Source organism: Hetaerina americana, unplaced genomic scaffold, assembly GCF_022747635.1.
Source record: "Hetaerina americana unplaced genomic scaffold, ioHetAmer1.1.p SCAF_44, whole genome shotgun sequence".
NCBI classification, from domain to species: domain Eukaryota; kingdom Metazoa; phylum Arthropoda; class Insecta; order Odonata; family Calopterygidae; genus Hetaerina; species Hetaerina americana.
This window is the reverse complement of record NW_027287030.1, coordinates 2,622,831-2,649,228: the sequence shown is the minus strand read 5'-3', so window position 1 is coordinate 2,649,228 and position 26,398 is coordinate 2,622,831. Positions and strand designations below refer to the sequence as shown.

General features: G+C 41.5%; 1 protein-coding gene across 3 annotated transcripts in view; it reads left to right on the top strand.

Moving 5' to 3' along the window:
• wrd (Protein phosphatase regulatory B subunit well-rounded) overlaps window positions 1–26,398 on the top strand; it is a 367,100-nt gene that overhangs the window by 89,123 nt on the left and 251,579 nt on the right. Inside the window, exon 1 of one of the 3 annotated variants that reach the window (XM_071591241.1) lies at window positions 21,258–22,117. The exons of the other annotated variants lie outside the window; for them this stretch is intronic. Coding sequence (XP_071447342.1) covers window positions 22,067–22,117 — 51 coding nt within the window. The 5' untranslated portion in view covers window positions 21,258–22,066. Of the gene's footprint in view, window positions 1–21,257; window positions 22,118–26,398 lie in introns of those variants that run through there. 3 annotated transcript variants of the gene reach the window in all.

Here is a 26,398-nt window from a genome sequence, read left to right as displayed (position 1 = left end):
GATGCTTTGGACAAATGCAATGTAATTTTACCAGGCATAATGAACACTAACTTTGAAGAAAAACGAACTAATACACTTTGAACAATTAACTCTTAATAAAGTATTTGTTGACCCGCAGCTTCGCAGTAGCAGTTAATCGAAAAATACGATGCAGTTTGAAAGTTAACTTTTGAAGAAATCATCCGAGATTATCCGAATTTTTCAGTACACGCTTACGATGTACGAAGCGCTCTGCTCAGCTGTATCGGAATAAATCATAATATACGTTAGTGAATGATAGAATAGCTAGAGGAAGATTGTGACAGTTTAATGTTCGCTCCTAATTGAAGCGAATGAATTGAAATCTTGAATCCTAAGCTTTTTTACAAAATTAAAACAAAATTTTTTCGTCAAATAATGGATTTTTTAGATCTCAAAATTTTCCGAAAAAGTATGTCCAAATCGCAAGTAGCCTTTGTTACTGTGTGTATTTTAATCCTATTTACGCAAAAAGTATGAAGCCCTGACTCTGTACCGTCTTGGCGTGATGTGTCCCCAAAGAAACAAACAAATAAATTCATTTTCAGATTTATGTATTTATGCGATAACCTGTACCGGTTTTCGCAGTGTTTTTTTTTGTGTTGGCCGTACCCTGTTTCGCATCTAGTGCCACGGCTTTTGATCCACATCATCTGTGGGAGATTTCTCTGCGTGAGGCCTCAAAAATTGGATTATTTCCGGACGTGTAATGAGATTTAAGGGCTGTCATCCGCTCGAGAAACAGAAATAAACTAGGGAAGCGAGAGATTTCTGAAAGGTCTTCCGAAAAATAAGTCTGTGACTCATATTTAATTCTCAATTATCTCCGGGTAGGGCTCAGTGTGCTTCCGCTTCCGAATAAAAAGGCAACTGAGTCATTACTCGGCTGCTTGTTTGTTTTGCTCCACACAACGACAGGAATGGTAGTATATTTCCTATTTGGATTCCGGGTTCAGTGTGTCTAAAATGTCCAATGTGAAATATATAGAGTACACTTAATGCTTTGATATGTCACGCTTCTGTTTATGTAAGAGTTTATTTATTGTGTGTGCAGGTCTCTTTAATGGAATTTAGCCGATGGTTAGTTTGAATTCGGTTACCAACATTTCACAAAATACTAAAAATATGATTACTTTATTATTTTAAAACAATCTGATGGAATCGCGTTAAATTAACGCTATGCGCATTCACATTTTGATAAATGAGAGAGAAGTTCTTATTAAAGATAACGATCGTTGACATTTCCTGTTGCCATTTTTTTAAAAACTGCTTTGAAGTATGTAAAGAGCATGCGGAGAGTTCTTAAATTAGGAGTTCTAAAGGTTTGCGAGCATCCAAAGGGATTCTACAGCACATTGCTAATATTTCCTTCGTTCCGGTTAAGCGGAATAACCAAAGTGTTTTTTTGATGCCTTTAAAGAAGAAGCTTTTAAAATTCCTGCATAAATATTTGTGTTTACTCGAAAAAAAAAGTCCCGGAGGGTTATGCTTGTGATTGTGTTCGGCTGTTGACAGGAGGACGCAATTGCAGATCTGGCCACCCCTATGCGAGCCGACTTACTAAATGTAAGAATATTTTTGTAAAACTGCAGGACTTGGAATTGATGCTCTATTAATCTTAGTGTGTGAAATACGAATTCGATAATGCTCATAATTAGTACGTGGCTGGTTTGATCTTGACATATTAAATCACCTCTAAATTGATGGCTATTATGGAAATTTTGATTTCAGAATACTACATGAAGTTATGACGATGTCAAGTTAAAAGTTAACTAGTAATTAAGTTAACCGGTTAAACTTGACTCTCCCTTAGCCAATGCATGTGTGATATAATATCCAAGGTGTGATCAGTACGATTTTAAAAATTTTAACGATCATTGAATTAAATGAAAAATACGAAGAAGTAGTCTGGAAAAACCTGGAATCGTCGTGGATTCGGAGACTAGTAATGAATGGCAACACTGTTCTTCTTACTTGATGTGATAAAATGTTTTTAATCTGGCTAATATCCCTAGCTATACGATGCGCAGAAGATTGCTCTCAACGTCTCTGGTGTCGAGTTGCCATATAAGATTTAGCATTTATTACTATCCATTCGATTTCCTGGCATTAGTTTTATGAATCTGGCTGCAGTCGAGGCATTATCGCGGGGTGTTTCTGTTTGTGCTTGCAGTGCTCGAGCTTGCCGCACCATCTCCCTCTCATTCGCGAAACTCCCCTTCCACGGCCCGTTACTCTCCTCAAAGTGATTCGATTGTTTATGACTTGAGATTTTATTTATTTTGTCTGATGGGTCCAGGGGCCGTTAAATTACGTCATTGTCGTAAAGATATATCCTCTCTGAAAAGACGTGTGCCCGCATTTCGCTCTACGTCCGCTTGGATCGGAAGCGTAATGGGGAGTTGGGTCACTTACCGGCCGGGCGAAAGGTCACTTTTTAGCGCCATTCTTGTGAGATAGGAGCTTCACACTTTTTTCTCTTAGACTTTCAATTTACTTGATATGTACATATGGTGATGGTGTTGCTCGTTGCTCGAGTGAACTGTGAATAATGTAGTGAGCGTCCTGCTTTGAGTGGAGGTTTGGAACGAATCTTCCTGGACAAAACTAATGAATGCGTCTCCGGAAAGGCGTCATCGGCGCATTCCCTCGATATCCGTCAGCGAGGTTAAAAAGCGCTGTATCATGCCTTCGTCCTACCATCTCCTATGCATCACACTCGATATTGAGGACGTAAGTGTGTCCCGTTTGTGAATTGAGCGTTATAAATGTGGTTTTGCGAGTATTTTGTCTACGATACCTACTACCTGCCATGGGAGACATGCACTTAACATGTATGGAATACTAGGAGAGATGGACGATTAAATAGATCGAACGGAAAGTGAAAAATAAATTGCAGATATACTTTCCCTTAAACTTTTTCACTGTGAAATTTGCAAGTAACCGCATAATTCGTTAATGTTTTTTTTATTCTAAAAAGGGCGATTGAAAAGATGAAAAACGTATGTCCCTGGAAGAGACTGTCAGCATCATGAACCACTGAAGGCGGGCATGGTTGATTTGTTTCTACTTAAAAGGTGCGATTTATAATCTGGGCGTTTACCTTTAGGATAGATAGATGCTCATTTTCAAAGCATACCTCTTACACATATTTTTGTCCCTCCCATGTTTCTCGCATATTGCGATAATGTGCATACTTAGACATTTACCCATCATAGGTTGTTTTTTGAGTTATTTTTATAATGCTATAAATATTTCATTCAATTGCGTTAAAAACCTTTCAAATTGATATTGTGCATACAATGAAGTGGAAGATATATCTCAATGAGCAATCAGTCTTTGGCTGCACACCTGAACTTCGCTCAGAATCCAGGATTTCCTTCTGAAGTGAAGAATTTGTAAGCAACGTGGAAATAACGTAATTACCGTGAACATAGAGAAAGGAAAATTGTGATATCTTTCTCAAAATATGAATTTCATTGCGTGCTTACCTCTCTTATTATTGATTCACGTCTCAAGCCGTGTAAATGCCCTGAAAGTGTGATTCCAGGGTATTGTGTTGTCGCAGAAAAAATGTAGTGAGTATGTGGTATCTTATGGAAATCGCTTTAAATTCGCAGGGGCGCCTCTCGGGTACTCACAGCCCCATCCTAGCTGTGTGCTTTCTCGAAGACCACGTCTTCCTGGGAAACCATAGGCTGCACTGGGAAAAGAACTGGCTCCCCTACCCTGATGTATGCATTTCAAATGCAATTGGGCTTAGTGTTGGGTAAAGTTCCCTTCCATGTCAAACCGACCTGCGGGTTGATTACTGTGGCTGGTTGGTTAAAAAAAGCCATTGATCCACTTATATTATGGAGGAGAATTGGTTTAGAGATGTTTTTGACGTCAATGGCAGTGAACTCTCAACGGTGTTCTTGCCATAGATAAAAGTTGCTCACACAGGTACACAATAGTAACAAAATAAGTATGGTGACTAGGGGAATGGCCCAAATGTACTTATTATATTTAAATTCACCCTAAAATATAAACTGGAGATCCCAAATACGGAGACAGAATGCATCATTTTTTCAGTAGAGTTTATAATACTTTCCAACCAATGGAAATGTTTACGGAAATCAAATGTTACGTTAGTCTCTTACAGAAATGAACGTATTAATGTCCTTATTGCTAGTTATAGCAGCAATCTAAACAATGCTTATCAGTATATCGTGTTTTAGCGTAAGTTATTTTGTTCTTTCAATGATGAAATACCTTATTAATCTGATTAGCGACATGAGAATGGACAAACAACCCATCGATCTACGATATTTTTGGAAATAACCGTAATTCTACGGACCTTTTGTTCACAAGTTTAGTGAATTGCTGCCAGGGGCATATTCCGACTGAGCACGAATGGGAATGATTACTTCTTGGCGAACACTCGTGTCTGTTATGCTCCCTCCGAACTATTATGTCTTACACAGCGCACTACCTCCAATTCCGACAATAGCAAGAATTTGGCAACCCAAAGTTCGCGAATTCGAATCACATTTTGGGCACGAAATGTTGTTGGGCCTAAGATTGATTACTTATCCGCTTCTGCTATCCAGGACTTAACATGTAAATCTAATATTTCTACTACAATAGTCAAAAGTAATATTTCGCTTCGGCACTAAAACTTAGAAAATCTATATAAAAACTATCCGGTATACTGAGAAAATAAAGTTCAATTGTACCCAAAATAAAAAAATGTTACCTCACATTTTCTGCTCAATTATCTGTAGGGAAAATACTTTCCTTTGGTGAAACATTAATTATATCGTAGTTGATGATTTTCGTTTCCTGAAACGGGGAAAGAATTGCCGTGTAAAGTTGATGGCTACGGTTGAAATATCGGGCTATATAATTAGATAAAAATGCATGATGTGGTTACAATTGTTTTATCGATTGCTGCCAAGAACTGCGCGGTGGTGATAAAAGTGATACACATATAACGGTACCTATTTTATCCTTGATGTGTTTATCCCCAATGCCTAATCCTTTTTTCTTGAAGTTTTCATTCCATAAATAATTCTTCTGCGCAACTGTGTAGGTAGGTATTCCCGAGAGCTATGGTAATAAAGTTTTTAAGCGAACAAGGTACTGGAAAAAGTATTTGTAAATGAAGACGAAGCTTCCCACTGTTACTGGGAATCCTGTGCTTGAATCTACCGGAAGCACTAAATTCAAATGTTGCGGCAACCTACCGGATGAATACAAATTGTATTGGTTTGGCGCTGACCATGAAGGAATTATTCCACCCCCGCATCACGTTTGTAGGCGATACCGTAAATAAATGTGAAAGAGTAATTCACTGCCATACAAATCAATAAAATAGTACCTCATTATATGGCACAAGTGATTATCACAGGAATAGAAAACATCACTTTCGGCACCTTTCTAACTATCCAAATATAAAGTGCTATCAAATCTTCCTGCGTGATAAGACCATTAATTTCTTATTAGGCTAATGACCCTCGACACTACCCTTCACACCCTTGAGGGACCTTTCAGGATGTTGTGATGTTGAACCGTATCCTCTATTTCCCTTTCTCTCGTCCGGATGCATTAAGGGTGGTCGTTTTCTATTGCATCTCGTGAAAAAAATGATATATTAGTTCATTAAAAAAATATCTTTTTCAGTACAAAATTTTGCTTACTGCACCCGAACGGATTCGAAAATTATCGCCATCATCCTGATGGTGACGATAGTGAGTCACGCCCTCTGGCGAAGTGGCATACTGCTCCCAAGCCAGTAGTTTCCGCCACCTCTTTCACCCCTCTCCTCGCGTCTTCCGCTGCGACGGTCAATTGAGTGCGCGGGACGGCACTGCAGGAGTTTGCAGCCCCAATTCGCACACTCCATCTTGCCGTGTACTACTCGTACTAACGAATTATGACCGGAAGCAAGCTAAATGTTTTCCCACGCGAGCTGGCGCGAGGAATTTCGGATTGGCAGCGAAAGCCCCGCGTCTATTTTTGAGCCGACGCCCTGGTCTGTCCCGCCCGAGGGGAGGAATGGGCGGCGCCGGGACGGGGGTGGTTTACCCCATTCCCCCCCACCGTTTTCGCGTCTCGACTCATCTCTCCATGAGGAAGGAGACCTCGGGAATCGCGGCCTCCTCCAGCGGTCTTGATTTTGCCTTGCTCGGAGTTGTCAATAATCGTTATTCGGCCTACGTTATGACGTTTGATTTTTTTACTCGTGATTTTTGGTGTGACGAGTCCTTAACAACCAAAGAAAAATAGCGAAGACAAAAATATCTATCATTTTTTAGTTAGGCGATGTAAGGTAAGGTCTTAAATGACGAAATAGTTACCAGATTATGGATGGATGCACGTGAAAGGTTAGTGGAACTTAGGCCTAATCGTCGGCCCATGTTTACGTTCATTGAATAACATACACAGGGTAAAGAAGGCGCTGCAGTTTTGAAAATTGTCTTGGACTTTTATAAATGAACAAGGGATTATATGGCCGACTACTGTCAAAGCATAGGAGGTTTCTTGAAGAAGTGGTTTTAGTACCGAAGCACGAAATATCGAGACGTTACAGTCGGCTTCCGTCAATTTTCCTGCCGTCGTGTTTGGGGTTGCCTGTTAAATGAGTTGGGTGGAAAGTCGGGGAAACATGTCAGGGAAAATTTGAAGTTGGGAAACCTGGAAAGAGTTGGAGAAGCTGTCATAGGTTCTAGAAAGGAAAAGGAAGTACAGAAAATAACCATTCGCAATGCAGTGGAAAAATAGACGCGTATTTTCCTATTGAATTGGATAGTCTTACCGTATTCTTCAATTTACTGCGACGTTACTGTTACCTTAAGATGCTGTCAAGAGAATGGGAATCATACTGCAGGAGGTAGTTTATAGTGTGAAATGACTCTCGAGGAAGAAGAGTGATGGGTGGTGGGGCTTGGGAATCTAGGCATGGTAATGCGCAAATATTTTGATAGTGGGATTGAGTATCCAGGAGCTTATTCATCGTCTTGCAGCCGGGTCACGAGTAGTATCGTAGATTATCTTCGTGAAATTATAAAGTGCATCAAATACGGATCTTACGTATAAAAATATATCCAGCGTAAAGTGTTAAATTATTTAAATTTAAACACTTTAAATAATTAAATTAATAAGGTAATTAAATTTTTTTGACTATGAATGAGTTCAGCAGATTTTTCATTTACGAGGCGTGGGTCTTCTCGAGAGGCGGTTACGGGTATGTAGGGTATCGTTGCTGAAAAAGTAAGCGCGTTGTCGGCGTGCCGACGCTTGGCGCCATGAGCGAAGTATTTCCTACGCTCACACACTTCTTATTCTGCTTCCCCTGCCGTGTCATCCATCTCTGGACGTTTCTTCATAAAGGCGAAGGTGAACTTATCGTGCCAAGTTTGTCTCCGTCCTCGTTCCTTTCAATCATGGTGTTCAGTTAGATCACTCTTCCCCCAGTTTCCCTGTCTCAAATTATTATTGCATGCTTTTAGTCAAAAGAACGTATGTTTTAAGCGGCGGTTGAAGGAAAAAAAATTGATAGCACTTCGGGTGGTTTTTTTAAGCGATGGTACATTTTTCTTTGTTTTCTTTTTTGTGTCATCCTCTCTCTCACTCCTGTCCTTTCCTTGATTTAATAAAATCTCGGAGTTTAAGCGGACGTCTCGGTATCTTAACTGGCTAAAGTACTCGGCTGAAATCAAGGGATCCGAGTTCAAATCCAGATCAAAGCGAATGATTTTTACACTGAAATTGTTGCAGTATAATTGCACATTTAGCGGATGACTCCGTTAAAAGTTAATGTCGCGGCATCTCCCGCAGTTTTTTGGAATCTCGATTGATTTATCACCTTAGAGTTGCCCTCGGCTCTTAGATTCCCACTCTGAGTAATAATTTATAGTTTTTTTAAAGAAATCTTTTAACTATATGAGGGTAAATATAAAATGCCATATTTTTCAAATCAAGAATTTGATGTTCGATGGTGGAGCGAGGAAATTAATAGTAGTAATCTTGATAAACCTTCTCATCCTCCATTGTACAAAATATATTTATTAGATTTTATTATTACTAATTTAAATATAATTCTTGGGCTTTGCGAGAGTAATTATTGAGACGAATCTAGAACATTGGCTGCTTTTTTATCTTTTGGTGTAATGTATTGACTTAGCCGTTACTTGGAGGAGATCTAGGTAGAAATAGTAATTTCAGTTATAAAATTTCTCTTTAAAATAGTTGAATAATCTGCTTAACTCTCTGTCAGAGGCCGAAATACTTTTTCACATTCCTTTTAGGAAATTGAGCGAGGAAAATAAGGTAAATACATTCGGTATTTTATCCTAAGAGATTGCAAAGTGTAACATCTCAAACCTTTCTCATTGGTTCATCATAAGAGTAATTTGCTTCCCATTTCAAATATCGCACTTGATGTGCAATAACGGTGGTAGTTACCTTTAAGTCGCACGATTAATTTTCTTCTCCGCCAGTAACTGTCGGTTTAACTTGTCTTGCCAGGGACTCGTACGCCACCGTGTGCGAGTAGTTACTCGAGGTAGTCATTAGGGATGGCTCGCACTGATTTGGCAGGCTCCCATGTCCGCAAACTTGTTTCTACCCGTGCCGCGGGACGTCTACTCGCTGTGTTAAAATTCGTGCGTATCGGCATATATATATATACACGAGGGTCATCCGGAAAGTAGTACCCGTTCGTGAAATAAAGACACAACCCCTTGTGCGTTTATTATCATTGCCTCTGCGTTTGTAAGTACGTTAATTTCAATTCAATTCTCTCGAAAAGACGATCATTGAGTGAGCGTAATACCCCTGGTGTTTCCGATGTGCAACATTTTGTTAAGACGAGCAGACGTGAATTTAATAAAAATGAAAGCTAATAGTCAGAAGAAAAGTTGGTTTTATCACCCCCCAGTTGTAAGCCATGATATCTTTGATCGTTCTTGCCGACGGATGGTGTCGTCTTTTACTTGATTATTAGTATAAGTGAGGATTTGAGAGTAGTCTAGTGTTGGTACGAGGGTCATCCGGAAAGTAGTACCCGTTCGTGAAATAAAGACACAAAAGTAAATATTAACAAACAAAAAATTTTATTTGAAAGAGGATACTTTAAACTACTTCTCAACATAATCTCCAAGCAAATTAAGGCATTTGTCATAACGTGTGACAAGTTTCTGTATTCCTGCTGCATAGTCCTTCGCCGCCAGCTCATTGAGATACGCGAGGGACCCATCTTGCACAAATTTTTGCATAATGCAGATGGTGTTTAACAATTTCATGAACAATTGTTCGAGAAACATTGGGAAAATGCTCACAGATGTCATCAATTGTGACGCGCCGATCGTTCCTCACGAATTCGTCAACTGAGCTCACCAGTTGGTCTGTAATGACAGACGGTCTCCCCGAACGCTCATCGTCGTGTGTGTTCCCCCTCCCCATGTTGAAGTTGCGACACCACCGCCGAACAGACGACTCGTCCATTACATTGTCTCCATACACCTCCTTTAATTGGCGATGAATATCACATGGGCGAACGTTTCTTGCATTGAGGAATTTAATCACTGCCCTCACTTCACAACTGGCGGCGTTCTCAATTTTTTTAAACATTGTAAACAATCACAGAAACAACACAGGCAATGCTAGCGTCACGCAACTTGGCTCAGAGAAGGCAGACAAGCCACTGAAGCTATCTGACCTCGTCCAGCGGCTACTCGCGTCGTCAGCACTTCATGCGGCACGAACGGGTACTACTTTCCGGATGACCCTCGTGTATATATATATATACATTATATATATATATACATTATATATATATATACATTATATATATATATATATATATATATATATATACACACACACATACACACACACTCACCTATGTATGTATACATGTATAATTTAAAAGGTATTATATAGTTAATAAAATTTAAAAGGAGAAGCGAGATAGCACTAGCCAACAAAAATGCAGAGGAACGCATGCAAATGAACTCACACGTATTCCAAATTTTCGATGGCCAAACCACCTTCCTCTAGAGAAAAAAACTAGAGAAAAAGTGAAGCTGATATACACATCGATGTTGAATAATAAAAAATCGGGCGTACTCGACTAATTCACTTATACTTGGTGGATTTTCCCCTTCTTAATGCCAAGAGAAAAGACCACAGAGTAAAGTTGCACTTCTGCTCTCCGTATAAATGACTTCATTCGGCAAATCAGTATAAATAGGTAACTTTAATGTTCAGATGTAACGTGTTCGGTCTTCAGAATAAAATACTATAACCACCTTGATTGAATTTTTAGCATTGAATTTATAGGCACTGAGGCTTCGATCAACCACGGCCTCCGTATTTGGATAGATGAGGCCTCCTTGAGAGAGGAAGTTGTCTCTTGAAGGGAGCGTATGCATTGCCATATTTGCGATGCTCTTTTTAAAACTAGAACGAAAATTACTTATTCAACGCATTGCGACATGTGTTCTCATGTTCAAAGAATAAACGAATGAATACTAGACACCTTTTTTTGCTTTGAATTTACTTCATTCCTCGAGGAAATGCAAAATTATTCGGTGCAGTGGTAAATAATCCATTTTAAACCTTCTACCAAAAGGCATTGCTTATTTACATCGTATTTTTTTGTTCATTTTTCCGGGCGAAACTTGGCTTACGTCGTAGTTCGCCCTTCTCGCCATCTAAAGATTATTTTACGTTGAGAATGGTTCTATTTCCATAATTTTCCGGATTTGCGCGCTTATGTGAATATTTAAAAATGGATATCCATGCATTTTATCATAAAAAACTCCCCTGATAAATCTTGTTAAATATCAGAGAGAGAGGGAGATACCAGAATGCATAATACATTACTCGCACTCATATTTTTGGTAAGAAAGCTTAATTTTCTAAGACTAGGAAACTTGATCGTTTCTGAGGATAATAGGAGACTGCTGACGTGTGATGTGTGGTCGTGGAGGAGAATGGGATAATAAGATGGACGGAAAGAAAACAAATGAACTTCTGGGAATAGTGGGTAAGTAGGGGACGTGAGACGGCTGTTGGCGTTATAAAACGAAGGAAGGACAAATGGATGTAGCAGATCTAAAAAAACAATGGGATGCTGAGGACGGAGCCGTAGAGTGAGGAAAAGAACGGGCATTTTGGATGAGTGAATGAATGCAGAGCTAAAGAATGAGTTACAGTATATAAGATAGGGTTCAAGGATATTTTGTGTCGTATATTCGGGGCGTAGGAGTACAGTAGTGTGTATCCATCGAAAACCTACGCTATTCCGATTTACTGCTACAAATTAGATGAGAAAACTGTGGGAACTATACTCTTGGCAACGTAAAATTGTGGGACTGATGCTCTCGCCACGGAAGCCCGCCTGGGAATGAGGCTGTCGGTCAAGGGCTCTTCCCGTCATCCTTTCTGATTGGTTCCTTCCCTCCCCTCGCTTAAGGGAACTCTCTTGTATTTCGTCCTCTGTCGCCAAGATAAATTGAAAGATTTGTAAAGTTAGTGGGTGAAGTCATAGAGGCGTAAATCGTTTTTCTCTCAAACCACACAATCCCAGCTCATTCCTTTAGAAAGATGAAAACATTTGTGGTTAAACGGAAGTGTCCCAAATAAATGCCTCCGTGCTACGTCCTCGGCCATCACTTGCTGTTTTTATTTGTTTTCTCCAGCGTACGCCGATAAGCAATTAGCAGGCGACCCCGCTTGTGTCCTCTCATGGTTCGCGGATGTCATTACATAAAGTCTCCGTACACTCTCCTCATTAATATCCTTAGCGAAACAAGCTGATTTATGGTCTGTTCAAGGACATCATTAGACGATGAGGAGGAATTGGTTGTAATGAGGAAGAGTTGATCGATGTGCGTATACAATAGTGCGATTTGAAATTTATCATGCCAGCCGGTCAAATATTATTTTTAATTATTCGAAACCCTATCGACTTTTAAGAATAAACATGGAAAACGTAGCAGTGCAGTACGACCTTTATTCGCTCTTTTAGTTGTTTATCGTACAAGAAGGAAGATTACCTCACTAATATGTTTCATGATTTAGTTATTATTCTTTGAAGGGGCACTTCATTTACACTCGTTCGAGTGAATATTCTCCATTAGGTAAGTACCGTACCTAGATGTGCACCTGGTCGGGGCGTCATTGTATTAATTTTCCACGATAGTAATTCCTGAGCTCGCAATATGTTTTTAGGATTTGCATACTTAGTCTTTTAAGGATTTTGCTGCAGTTTTATCTTGAGTTTTATTTTGAGTCATTCGAGCACCGAGACTTAAGCTCCTCTCGTTAATATATCACCAGGGGTAGAGAGGAGGAGGAAGAGGTCATGGCGGGTGGAAGGGGAATGGGAAGACAGTGCTAATATTTTGAATGAACTATGGTCAGTGAAATAATGCCAAAGAAATAGGTCATGTCCTTGCTAATTAAATTTTTACCTGCTGCGTTATCAACGGCTGACCTTCAGTATTTTTACCAGGCTCGGGTTGCCTTGCTTTGTATGAATACAACTTGGGAGTTCCGTGGTTATAATCTTGCTTCCCTCTCTTGTCGAAAGGAGTGCAGGGTATTGGTTCAATTCCTCTTCAAATGGAGATGATTGTTTGCGAGAGGATGAGTGTTGTGTTCAGGGGAATTTTCTAGTAGTAGTAGATATAGTACTCCCTCTAAGTAATAGCTGAAACAAATAACCACGATGTATTGCTTCTCTATTTATTGTATAGGCTACTTCACCACTAAAACTTAACCTCACATTCTTTGAGAAATGTTAGTGTTCCAATTTTGTGTGGAAAAAGTTTTGGTGCGCAATGCAAACAATAGTCCTTTGATGGTCATTAAAAATCAGTAACACACCTCTGTCGGGAACAAAATGGGAAATACTGTAATATTACGGACACGGTTGCTGTTCGCCTTTTTTTGGAGGGTGGGAATACAGTTCGGAAGAATTGACTTGGCGAGAGATCTCCAGTGGAGAAGAAAGCGATGGCCCGTGAGTACCTTGGGGTGTCTGGGTTCCGGGAACGTGAAAGTCGGTAAAAAGTGCATTAAAGCTAGATCTTTTGGGAAGTACATAAGAAAAATTCGCTGTTTTTGTTATTGTCCCAGAATGTCGGTTGCTTGCAATCTTTTCTCTGCAGTACGTACAAGAAGTTCTTTTTGTGTACCCTTGCGTCGTGTGGCTACTTTCCGTGGTGGCTGGAGGATTACCAAAGTCCGTCTCATAGTTGTTCTTTAGTGCTCAAACTTTGACCTCTAGGGTATCCGAAAAATTCGCGGAAATCTCTCGCATGAGGATTATCGAGTAGAATCCTCACTAGGTTTTCAGTGCTGACTTTAATCGCATTCTATTCCACTCGAATGCTACTCTCATTTTGTGCCTCAATTTTGAAGTGTACTGATTTCCTTAGTTAAACGTATCTTCACGTGATGTGTTTTCGCCTTAAATCGTTAAAAACATGAAATGTGGGTCCTGTGCATTATTACTGGTAGAATCGAGGTTTTTATTTAATTTATTTTGTTTGCGGAAATTCTTTCGTCATCATCAGAGTTTATCTGTCCGAGAACCGGTTTGTAGCTCCTCGCCCAATTGTCCTGTTACCAACCCTTCTCATTACCTCGTTGCTCCTGCTACCAAAGTTTTCCATTACCTGTTTGTAATTCATCTGCAAGCTCTTCCTCTTTACCTCTTCCGCTTGTAAGTATCCTTTAATTATGGTCTTTAGTTACTTAATGTGCCTCATAATAAGGCGTAGTTCATCTTAATCTTTTGTTACATATCCCTTTTAATGAGTTACAAAAATTATTATATTTTAAGCAATTTTATTTTACGGATGTTTCTCGTAACCAGTTAATTATGAGGGATACCTGCCACGAACTTCACCATGTCAGGCAGATGGTTTTCGCTGGCAAGATTTGCTGTCTTATTTTTGTTCAAGAAAATGTCCATTTCCTTCCTCTTAAAAATAAAAAAACTGCGATTCCCTTCTGGTTTTGAAAGGAGCATATAAATATTTACCCTTCACTTCCGGTGGTCGTTCACTGTCTGTCTGTCTCTCTCTCTTCAATCTTGACGCGTTCATGAAAAGCAGGTCCTGTGGAGCTCGTCCTCAACTGTCGTGGGAGGTCGCGTCTTCGTTTAGACATATTTGGCATGATGCAACTGCGCTGTGAAATAGATTCGTTCGAATAGAATGCGAACGTTTGAAGTCCTTCCTCCTCTCTAGTAATGACTACTACAAGTTGCTTTGCCTTGACATTTTTTCCGTAATCACAGACATTGTTTTACTAGTTGGCTTTGTTTTGACTGAGTGTTTGGTAGTTCTAAAAGATAATTGTGTTATATATCAGTGGGTTATGTATTTCCCGAGCTTCCAAAATTCATCTATAGGGTAAACAATGTTTGACTTGGGAATTTCTGGGTGCTAGCTAGTTTAGAATCTTTTGATTTTAGAAGCGTATGAAGAAGGGGATTTACCGAAATTCAAAATATATGTGAAGTAATCTCTATGAAATAGTTTAAAATGAAATTTTATTTATTTTATTTTGATTAAAAACAACAGGAAGAGCAATTACAGGGCGAACTTAAGAAAAAATAAAAACAGTAGTAGAATTTAACAGCAATAGATCACATTAATTATGATAAAATGGGAGTCTTAAGAACCCAGGGAACACCTCGTAGCAACTCTTTCGAGGCCCATGGATGGATTCAAAATATTTTCAATTCTCCTACCATGAGATAATATCCACCAATTGGCTTATTCATCGATAGGGGAAGTCGTGACGGGAGCTTATTTAAATCTAATAGCCTTCACCTCTCGTGACAAGCAAGAGTCCCACGTGGCCCACTTGGAGGCTTGAAGGGGCGTGCGTGGCTTCGCGGCCCTGGTAACAGACGGCTTATTTTCGAAAGATCTTATTGTATGTAGCTCTCCTTCCCATTTATACTACATATGTTGCGTAAATGTGTATTGGTCGTTGGGTTTCGACCCAATTTTATTTATCAAAAAATATTTTAAAACGCGGGAGATCCTTATTGAGCTTCTTTACATCCGGAATTCATGTGCGCATATTTCCTTTCTTCGAAGGAATGCTTTCTGTTAGTCACGATAGACTATCCCTTTTTTCATCGCTTCTCATTCTATTAATTGTGTATTAGATTTTTTCCCCTCCGAAGTTTCTTATTTAAAAGGGTTGAGGGTGGTGAACTAGGCTTATTATTTCATCATATAATTAGCCATTTAGAAATTTAATCGATTTTACGGTAGACCTTTTTCTTAGTGTATTGCCGTCAAGTCTTTCCTGTGAACCATTCCAGAATGGAAGTGCTAGTTTTTGTTGTCCTACCCCTTGTGCGTTTATTATCATTGCCTCTGCGTTTGTAAGTACGTTAATTTCAATTCAATTCTCTCGAAAAGACGATCATTGAGTGAGCGTAATACCCCTGGTGTTTCCGATGTGCAACATTTTGTTAAGACGAGCAGACGTGAATTTAATAAAAATGAAAGCTAATAGTCAGAAGAAAAGTTGGTTTTATCACCCCCCAGTTGTAAGCCATGATATCTTTGATCGTTCTTGCCGACGGATGGTGTCGTCTTTTACTTGATTATTAGTATAAGTGAGGATTTGAGAGTAGTCTAGTGTTGGTACGAGGGTCATCCGGAAAGTAGTACCCGTTCGTGAAATAAAGACACAAAAGTAAATATTAACAAACATAAAAAATTTTATTTGAAAGAGGATACTTTAAACTACTTCTCAACATAATCTCCAAGCAAATTAAGGCATTTGTCATAACGTGTGACAAGTTTCTGTATTCCTGCTGCATAGTCCTTCGCCGCCAGCTCATTGAGATACGCGAGGGACCCATCTTGCACAAATTTTTGCATAATGCAGATGGTGTTTAACAATTTCATGAACAATTGTTCGAGAAACATTGGGAAAATGCTCACAGATGTCATCAATTGTGACGCGCCGATCGTTCCTCACGAATTCGTCAACTGAGCTCACCAGTTGGTCTGTAATGACAGACGGTCTCTCCGAACGCTCATCGTCGTGTGTGTTCCCCCTCCCCATGTTGAAGTTGCGACACCACCGCCGAACAGACGACTCGTCCATTACATTGTCTCCATACACCTCCTTTAATTGGCGATGAATATCACATGGGCGAACGTTTCTTGCATTGAGGAATTTAATCACTGCCCTCACTTCACAACTGGCGGCGTTCTCAATTTTTTTAAACATTGTAAACAATCACAGAAACAACACAGGCAATGCTAGCGTCACGCAACTTGGCTCAGAGAAGGCAGACAAGCCACTGAAGCTATCTGACCTCGTCCAGCGGCTACTCGCGTCGTCAGCACTTCATGCGGCACGAACGGGTACTACTTTCCGGATGACCCTCGTATATTAAAATCGCTAAATCTTACTGTCCAAAACTTTACCATTTCAAGGTGTAATAGTTTCCATGTAAATATGTTTATGGTCGGGAGGTTGCAAGACACAGGAGGGGTGGGAGGGGCCCCTGTACGTTATGGGAGGTCTCTCGAAGAATAATAGGTGACTTAGGTAGAGGGATAATATGTGCGCCGTTTGTTTTGGTGTCAGCATTTCAAAAGAGGGGACACCACCTTCGCGCTCCGAGTCCGGCGGATTATTCTTTTCGAATATGCGAAGGTAAAGATACGATACTCGTATATTTTTTTCGGTTCTCCCACACGTTCTATTTTCGATCCCCAAGATTGCGGAGTGACTCATGCGATGTTTTTCAGTCTCTGCTCGTTTATTTCGGGCGTACGTGTAATTAATGTTTCCGTGATGACATGGAACTCCAATGGAAGCGTGCGAATTTCAATTATTATTTTATTCAAAGGTGATAGTTCGCGGTGGTGAACCAATCGCGTCTAAATTAAGCGCTCTGAAGTCCCACAATATCGTCCCGCTTCGACTGGACTGGCGGGTCAATTCCAAGGCTGCGTCCATAGCGGTCGATTTCAATATTATTGTGAATCAAGTAATAAAATAAAAATATGAATCATTCAATGCTTATTTCGATCAGTGTTTCAGACGCATCAGAGTGAAAACTACTCACTTATGCCACACGGTCAGGTACTAACGGTTGCAGATTTAGTCTTAGGGAGATTGTAAATCAATGAATCTGAGGTAGTTGGGGGTAATTACAGCCTTCCTAATTTCAACGGTGAGCTAGATAATTATTTTCGTATCTTTCCATGGCACTGTTGGTATCTAAACGTGCATTAGTTATTCTTCATCTTCAAATTTCTGCCTCATTTTTAAGGTGAATGTCGCAAAGAAATGAAAAATTATTACGAATTCAAAACTTGAATAGCTGAGTTTGTTCGAGAAATGGAATTTTGCCCTACTCCTCCGAAGATTAAGAAAGAATGATTTTTGGTTGTCAATTTGTATTTTATTCTGGAATTGATATTATTCTCATTTTTTTGCCTCCTCCAATTGGCCAATTCAAAACATATCACCTGTGTTAGTGTGGAAAATAAAGTTGTTTAAATTGAAAAATTACAAAAACAAAATGGATGGAAAATGAGATAAGTCCGGACGAACTTTTATGTTGAATTTGTTTTGCCAGTTGTTTTCGAAATTTTACATTTTGATTAATTTTCAAGCTCGTTATCTGGGGTAACATTTTTGGTTGGCATGTGTAGACTTTATGGTATTACTTTTGCTTTTTGTAATCGAACAAATGTTAAGATTTTTGGTATCGCTGTAGGCAGTAGTTTATTTTAATGATCTTGATTGCTGTTCACTGTGTCCAAGCGATTTTTATATGCATGTGTAATCGTAACCTAAATGTCTTGAAACTTGAATACGTCAGCTGGCTATTTTGCACTTACTCCTCGCGTAGAAGTTAAGGTAAATTATTAAATGCATGAAAAATAATGAGGTTTACAACGAAAATACACGTTATAATGTCTTTTTTCCGCAAGTTTAAATTATTTTCCAGCGGTATCGGGTTTTGGTTCGTATGTATGGAACATGTAATTTGCTCAAATGCTTTTATCATGAAAGATTGTTACTCTCAACCCGTCCTTACATATTCACCATCACCATGTGAAACGTGTTCGAGATGATTGCCGTTGATATAAATAGAAGATACTCTGAAGCCGATTTATTTGTAAATGTAGTATTCCCCTTCAAGTAATGTAGCCTTTTTTTTAAACATATGCAAACTTCTTTATCACGGAACTATCACGTATTATAATCTTCGTTGAATTTTAGGATATTCAGTCACCGGACGTGACGATAGCATGCCTACGCACCACTTTATGGGAAGAGGAAGATATTTTGTCGGAATTAGTTCACTACCATTTTGAACTTGCCTTTCGTAAAGAGTAGGCTAATGCCGACGCCGGGTTTCTCTCCACCCTTCATCCTTTCCTGTCCATCCCCTATGGCGCAAATGACCTTAGCTGTCGGTCGCCTCCCCTCAAAACTACTACTACTACCAGATTTATTTTTCCCTATAACGTTAAGAACGTCTGTTCTAAGTAAACGAATGCCATCATTCACGAGCAGAGATGAAATAAAAAAAAATGGTTTCTCTGGTAGATGCTTCTAGATATTTGTTTAGCATAACATGTATTTTTACTCTCATTAAGCTTCCAATGCAGAGGAAAAGAGAGGCAGTTGACTGATTTTGGGAAGGCGAGTTGGGATCCAACAGTGTTTACTCGGCGGTTTCCCTTCCCCGAATCCGCGGAGATTCCGCCTCTGAGGCTTCCTTCTTATCAGCGGAAGCCTCTTCGGGTGCCAGAAGCCTCCTCTGCCCGGGAGTCGGCGGTGTCCAAATTTACATCCACGTTCGGCGTCAGCTCGCTGTAGAATTCCTTCTGCGCTTCGTGTGCCACGCGGCCCTTGCCCTCCACATTCCTCCTACCCAACGGCCCCGCGTGCACTGACAGGAGATTATCAGCCTATCGACAAGTTTGGGCTATAAATTTTCTGATTCCGCGGAAGAAGTGGGTAGTTCACGAGTAAATCACTCAAAATGAACGGTCCACTTGAAAGAACCGTTCAGTTAACTAAGCACTGAGCACTTCATAATGGGATAAGTCCATTTCAGCTCACCTGTGTACTTAGCTAACCGTATCTTTTGTGTTTCAGGTAGTTTATCATAATGTTTTGTTATGATAAACTGAGAAGCGTGTCAAAAGTATTAAGAGCAGCTAGGCTGGGATATCAATTTCGGAGCTAAGGTTTAATTGCAGATTAAATCTCTTGCATAAATTGGAAGGATGTCTCTTTAGCAATGATGTTGAAAATGTAATATTACCTCCCATCGTACTACGGTCGGCGAGATTTTGCCTGTAAAATTAGAGAGATTAAGTGTATAACAGTTGGATTTAAAATGTTATTTTTTCCGCAAACAGTAAGGGACCAGAAGAACATTGTCCGACCGCGATAGGTGTCAAAATCTTCGGGTCAAAATTAGTCTGGTGTGTATTAATCCCGTGCCAGACACCCTAACGGTGGCTTCAGGGTGTTAGAAATGCTAAATATTAAATTAATCATCACTTGGTTCGGTGATAAATAGCTGACTTAACTGAAATCCACCATTTTATTGGATCCTTCGGTAGTTGTGGTAGCATAAGAAAGTTATATTTGATGCTTCAGTCCAGGCATTTGTGTATATCGATGCCAATGGTCGTTATTTTCTTCGGTACTTAGTCCTTTGCGATCACGCAATGCGTTTTTCGAGAATAGTTCCATCGTTGTCAGTGCTCTAAACATTTTCAAGGACACAGATGTTTCAATCAAAGATTTGCTTCACTTTGGGGCGATCTTTTTTTTTCTCAACGAATCAAGAGCGGTTTTTACGATTTCAGATTCGTTTTGTTTCTCTCGGCTTGATGTCGCTAACCCGCGGACGCAGTCTGTTTAGGGAAATGTGGCGGTTTTTAATATCAATCAGGAGGCGATGGCGACCAGTGTACGAGATGCCGCCCCCCTCCCACTCGAAGAAGCGGCCACCCCTCTTCCTCCACCCCCACAACACACCGCCCTTCTGCTCCCCCCCCCCCACACACACACGCCCTCCCCGTGTTAAGCAGCCGCCGGCCCTAATCCAATGCCCTTCCCCGCCCCACCGTTTGGCTTCCCCCCACACACCCACTGTGCCCCTTCTCCCCGCCATCCAAGCCGCCCCTCCCCACGAGAGAACCCCGCCGACGATCACTCGCCGTCCGAGGCACCGCTCCAATGGACGCGCCGACCAAACACACTCTTTCATTCTCCTTTCCATTCGTCGCCCCGCGCTTGAATCGAGGCCTCCTTCCATTCCCCGCCACAACATTCGTAAAATCCTCGCCCCGCATTGTTTCGCTCTTCATCGAGACCGCTCTTAGTCGTTGTTTCTAAGATTTCTTTCGGTCGGGGCGACCAGTTAGTGAGAGCGCGTTGAAGACGGGATACCGCGGCTTCCACTCTCGACTTCCGACCCTCCGTTGGGCGTCCAAGCGGGGAAGAGGCAGTAGTCCAGTGCCTGACTGTGTTGGCCACGAATACCAGATTCGTGCCGAGCGAATGATCGCTTCCTGCTCCCCCGTCTCTGGTTTGTTTTCCTTCTAGATCGGCCGCGATCACTTTTCCGTAGGGGTGTCCCTCCGTTCATTCTCACCCTCTCTCTCTCTAAAAGTTCTCCTGGTTTCTCTGGGTTTTCAAATTACGACTGTCTTTCGATAACGCCTCCCCTTTATCCAATTTCAACTCCTCTTCTCCTTTGGGATGTATATATGCACACAACCCCCCGGAGAAGAAGTAGGCTTGAATTCCATCGCAAGCATAATCTCGTTTTAATTTCTATTTGGAGAAAGTAATCTCTCCCCCCCCCCACCTCCCACGCCCTCCCACGCCCTCCCACCCACTTAATTTCTTACCTCCTCAACTTCTTCGTGGGGGTATCTTTACGGCCAATCTGCTCCTCTGCCCTCTTAAATCTTCCCCTCCCTCTCGAGCCTGCCCCATCCCCTTCCACGCCCGCCCCCGCGCCCCATCTTCGCTTGGCCGCCCCTCCCTCTTGTTTTAAATACCTCCCCTCTTCGGAATCTCGTCCTCCCTCTCTGGCAGGGGGGAGCGGGAGTCGCCGCCGGCGCCCGTCTTAATCTTAAACCGCGGACCTCGCGCCTCCTCCCCACTCCCCATCCCGCCTCCCCCGGCCATTCGCCCTCAGGCCCCCTCCGCCCAGTGCTCCCACAACGGCGAAAGGTAGTGTTCGCGTGTGCCAGTGTCGCTCCTTCGCTCCACTCTCGCGAGTGCCCCCGCTACTGCCCAGCTCCCCAGAGAGAGAGAGAAGAGGAACAGGGTGCCGTTCCGGCTCCCCACCCCACCCTCTGCCCACGTGGAACTTGGCAGTCCCCGACCCTAATGGTAATGGCAACAATTGCTCTCTTGCGGAAACTGTTCCCTGAGATGTAGATGGGTGTCGAGCTAATGGATTTAGTTATGAGGGCTGCGCAACAGAGAATCGCTGTCAAAGCGGAGGAATTCGTTTAAGTGAATTTAGCCGAATCCATTTATGGTTGAACCAGAGAGGAGGAAGAAGAATACGGTTACTTCAGTGGAGTAATCCCTAATGAGCCAATATTTTAGGGTTGGCTTTCGTTGAACTGAACAAGGATGTTAGTCCATGGAGATATACAGTAAACTGATTTACAGCATAGTAGTAAAGTTAAGGAGTATTATTGGCAGCAAGCTGCTGAATGCTCACAGCGCTTGGTAGTTACTTTATTTCTATGGAGTGTGTGGTCCTCTTTCGCGTATTCGCTCATGAACTACCCGACAACATTCCCAAGTTTCGTTGCTGATGTCGTGCCTGTCCGCAAGCGCATTCTTCGGTGTCGGGGGGCGGTGATGTGTGCGATTGATTCCACCTGTGCTTGGTGTGTGTGAGCGTGTGTTTCTGTGCTTGTGGTGCCTTTTGGTGTGCGCTCGTGCTTTTGGATATAGAGCCTTCGCCTTCGGAGTTGTTATTCTTCGGCAGACTGGGAAAAGGATGGCATTAGGGAATATGTTTCGGAGGAAGAAGAGTTGGAATCTGGAAAGCGTAAGCATACGGACTTCTATACTCCTCGTTTTTCTGTGTTGGGCTCTTTGGGATCGTGTGGAGTCAGGTTCACATTCCAGTAAAGTGCAATTAGTATCCTAATAATTATTTAGTCATAATCGATTGCGTTATAATCATCAAAATTTGGATTTGATGTGTTATTTCATGAATAAAATGCTCTATGAAATATGCTTAATCATTATGCTTTGAAAGAATCTAGGAATATTTACATAAATAGATGAAGTACTCGTTTTAGCAAGAGTATGAGATCTACTTGGGCCGAGACAATAAAAGAGACAAGAAAGGCAACATTTTTATGTTGATTTGTTGCTTTTTACAGAAATTTGAGTTGGTGGATCTTTGAAAAAATGCCCAAATAAGATTAATATGTAGCTGTCGTCAACTTTAGAAAATCCTACCTTCAATTTTGATGTTTGTTCTCACAGTGTATTCTCCGGCCCTGAATTTGAACCCTGCTCTCATTTCTTGGTTTAACACGCATGATTTTGTTTACTTCTCATCTCGGTTTCTTTTATTCCAACCTGCTTATTAATGTCGAAGGTGACGATATCTGGGGTTAATAACATTTTTTATTGCTCGATCAGGTGGACGAACCCGGTGGTAAGTCGAGAATCGTTCAGGAATGCCTTTCCTTGTCAACTCATTCAGTGATTTGATTTAGCGGGCTGTATGGGGAATATGAACAACAGCCGATGACATCCTGAGAGGTGCATCGAATTCTGATGATAGGTTGTCCTTACATTGTGAGAATGTTGGGGCATGCTTTTCCGAAGCCTTGGCCGGCCTAGAGGAATGTCCGCTTCGCGTTTCCCATTGCCGGAGGCTGTGGGAGGAGCGAGTGTTAGCGCGGCCCTTTAGGCAGGGCCATTCCTGGCATCCCCCCGACATTCATCGATGCACCACGCACTTTCGTCAGAGCATGCAAACTGGAGCGCTCCCGTGGCGTTAACTAGGCCGACGGGTGACCTCGAATGTCATGCACCCATCACAGCCGCGTGGGAGAGTTCGCGAAGAACTCGGGGTTTATTATTATTCGCACTATGTGGTGTTTTCCTTTCCCCGTCAGTTATAAGAACCGAAAGTTTTGCATTAAAAAAACTATTTTTTAACAACCTAAGCTCTAGCAGAACACAGTGAAAAACTGATACACGATTACATATTGCTAATTTTTCTTCTGTAATCAAATTTCTTGCAATTTTTGTCCCTCTAGCCTTTTCCTGTCTTTCGTCATCTTGTGTGTCCTATTTCGTTTTGGGTTTTTTTTCGTCTCTGCACTTATGTAAATGTAGAAAGCTATGTATTTTAAGTAAAGCCATTTTACGGGCGTATAACAGCACGTTCGTATACATGCCGTTGATTGTTTTTTAATGAATTCATCCTTTGTTTATGTATTGGATGTTTCAATAAAAAAGGTATCTCTCATTCTGCCTACCATTTGATAATCAATGTCTTCAATTAATGAAAGAGTTTAGTCTTATATTCAGCGGAAAGATTTTTTGCTCATAATTACGTAATTCAGCGTAACAGTCGCAGTTTTGCACTGGGAGATATTTTCATCAGCTTCCTCCCTCTCTGCGAGTTGCTCTACTAATTATTCATTAATTATCGTAAGGCTTCCGCAACTCAATTAAGAGGGCGTTCTAAACGGTCAAATTGGTTACGCAGGCCGAGGTTATCGGCGGCCACGCTTACTAAGCGGCAAGGCCGCCGTCTATTGCCATTTAACAGATTCGCCCTCCCGCCCTGTGCTAACTGAAATAAAACTCGCTCCCTCGAAACTTGGTGGTAGTCGATTGAAATTTATTGATTGATGGAAAACGTCAGTTAACCGCATTGACAAAATCGCACGACCCCGGTTTAAAAGTATTAGCATGGCACCTGATCATTATGCCCGTTCATTGAAACCAGGGTCATGTGACTTAGTAACCTCTAATTTTTTAAAAGTTTTCTTTCGACCAATAAAATAGCTGAATAAGAACCTAGGTGTCGGATCTGAGATCAGCATGAACCTGTGATGGCTTCATTTTCATTAGATATTTTAACTTCTTATTTTAATTGATGCCAGGTGATTCTATCGGGATGACGGACAGTCAGGTGTTCACGACGTCATAGGCCACTTCGCGGCCTAATGAGAAATCGAAAGAGTCACTAATTACAAAATACACAACATCCCCTCTCCAAACAGGTCCTCCAATCCACGGAGCTCTTCCTGCTGACTTCTACCCGTTCAAGAGGAATTTCTTTGATGTCCCACCTCCTGCGTATTTTTTTATTAACCCTAAACTGGCCGACTACGGGGTGTGCTCCGTCAAGTTGAAAGTCCTCTGGAATAGCAATAGCAATTGCGTTTGGGAATTACACTTACGGGTTTCACTGTGCGTCTGATGTTGACTTGATTATTTGGCGTAGCGTGTCGATGGGTTGTAAGAGGTAAATAGTTAATTGCACAAATTGCTGATGTACGTTCGCAAGTACGTACCTAGGTGCCTGAACTAAATCTTCTTGTCTTGAAGTTGTCGCAAACCGCACTGGGGGCGTGCTGTCGATAAACTAATGATGAAATCGTATTCTTCAACTCGTTAGAAGTTTATTCCTGTCCTCACCCCGAGTCGTCAATTTTCAAGTGTTTTTTTCCGAACACGGACATCAGAAGCCCATCAATATTTTCCTGCTCAGTTGGGGATCACGATCCGCTGTTTTTTTAACCAAATTAAATTTTTTTAAGGCTTGAAGATGATTGTTTAAATTTTAAACAATCGCCTTCATACTTTAACCACGTCGCCTGCCTTACGCGTGCCTGGTTCCCCCGAACCGGGTGTACGATCGCAAAGAACCTCCTCCTATTTTTACGACTTGCGGGTGATTGCTGTCCGTCCTCTTCTCTCGCTCTCTCTCCCTTCTGGTATGGTCTCGCAAGCAACGCGAATCACAAAGCGAGGCCTGAGACGCCTCCCCGTATCCTTCCGGTTATCTCCTCCGCCGGGAGACAGTGGCGTGTGGCTTGCGGAGCCTACCTTTGCGGGGCGTGCCTCGCGACGCCTGCAGCCGATTCCTTCGCCCCTCCCCCCCGCCCTTCCAGCGGCGCACGTGACTGACTCTTCGTCGCCGTGGCTTTAATAGGCGTGCTTCTTCTGTCAGGCCAGGGCCGACGAGTGTGTTCAACACGATCGCTTTGACGTCGGCCTTTGCCATGAGAGGAGGAGTGGTGAGGAGGAAGGTAGAATTTTTCGTAAGCGTGGCAGAAGGAAGGAGAAACGGGCTTTATCTTTTGAATATTTCGCATGGAGAGCAGTGGAAATATCAGGCTAAAAAAAGGAATTGGTAGTTAAGAAAGCTTGTACGTGAGGCTGTCATGTGTGTCGTATACATTCCAGTCCAGGTAGTTGCGACCAAGATTGAGGGCCAGTTGGCATTGAATTCTGGGGACTTACGCGGAACTCGGCTTAAGAAACGCGACTTATTTTGGAGTGGGACATGAAGGAAGGAATGGGTCCGTCCGCATTCCACCTTATGTGCCCGTAACGCGACGCTTAAGTTGGCTCATGTCAATTATTTTAAATCGCTCAATCGGAAAAGAGAATGTCTTTTGCTTTGCGTACGATCGACGCAAGTAGCTATTCCAGCCCAACGGGCGCCACGCCGAAAGTTACGCTTCTATCTTAAACAGTGCGAATTGAGTTTTAATTGAAAATTAATTCTTGCTGACAGTAGAGTCTTTAAGTCCCATCTCGAATGTCAACGGCGTGAACTTCTTTCTCTTGAAGTTTAAAAAAATAATATCGATCAGTGGTTGTGAATTATTATTGGCCAAAGTAGAAAGAGGGAAACGTTTACTGGATAGCTGAAGTTGGTAGTAAATATAACGTAATAAATACAGTTTTGCGACGTGATAATTTGTACCTAGGTGAAGTTTAAGGCCTAGTACAGTTAACTTTGTTGCATCGGCAGCGAACGCGAAATAAGCTCATTTATACGGACTTAGTGGTAGCTTATCAGCTGCGGTCACTTCCGTGACATCTCCTGGAGTTTTTATTGGCGGAGAGTATTTCGTGCTGAGGAGACTATTTTTTCTTAAAAATGCCTTCTCATTTTGTGTGTGACAGTGACAAAATTTAGGCGTGTCTGTTAAGCGATCTGGGTTATTGTGAAATGCCTCTCGGGTGTCAAGCTTGCTAATTTAATTAAGTATTTTACCATAATATTAATGAACTTCAGCTTAGCCTCTCTACTTCTAAGATCATTGGATGGACAGCAATAGCT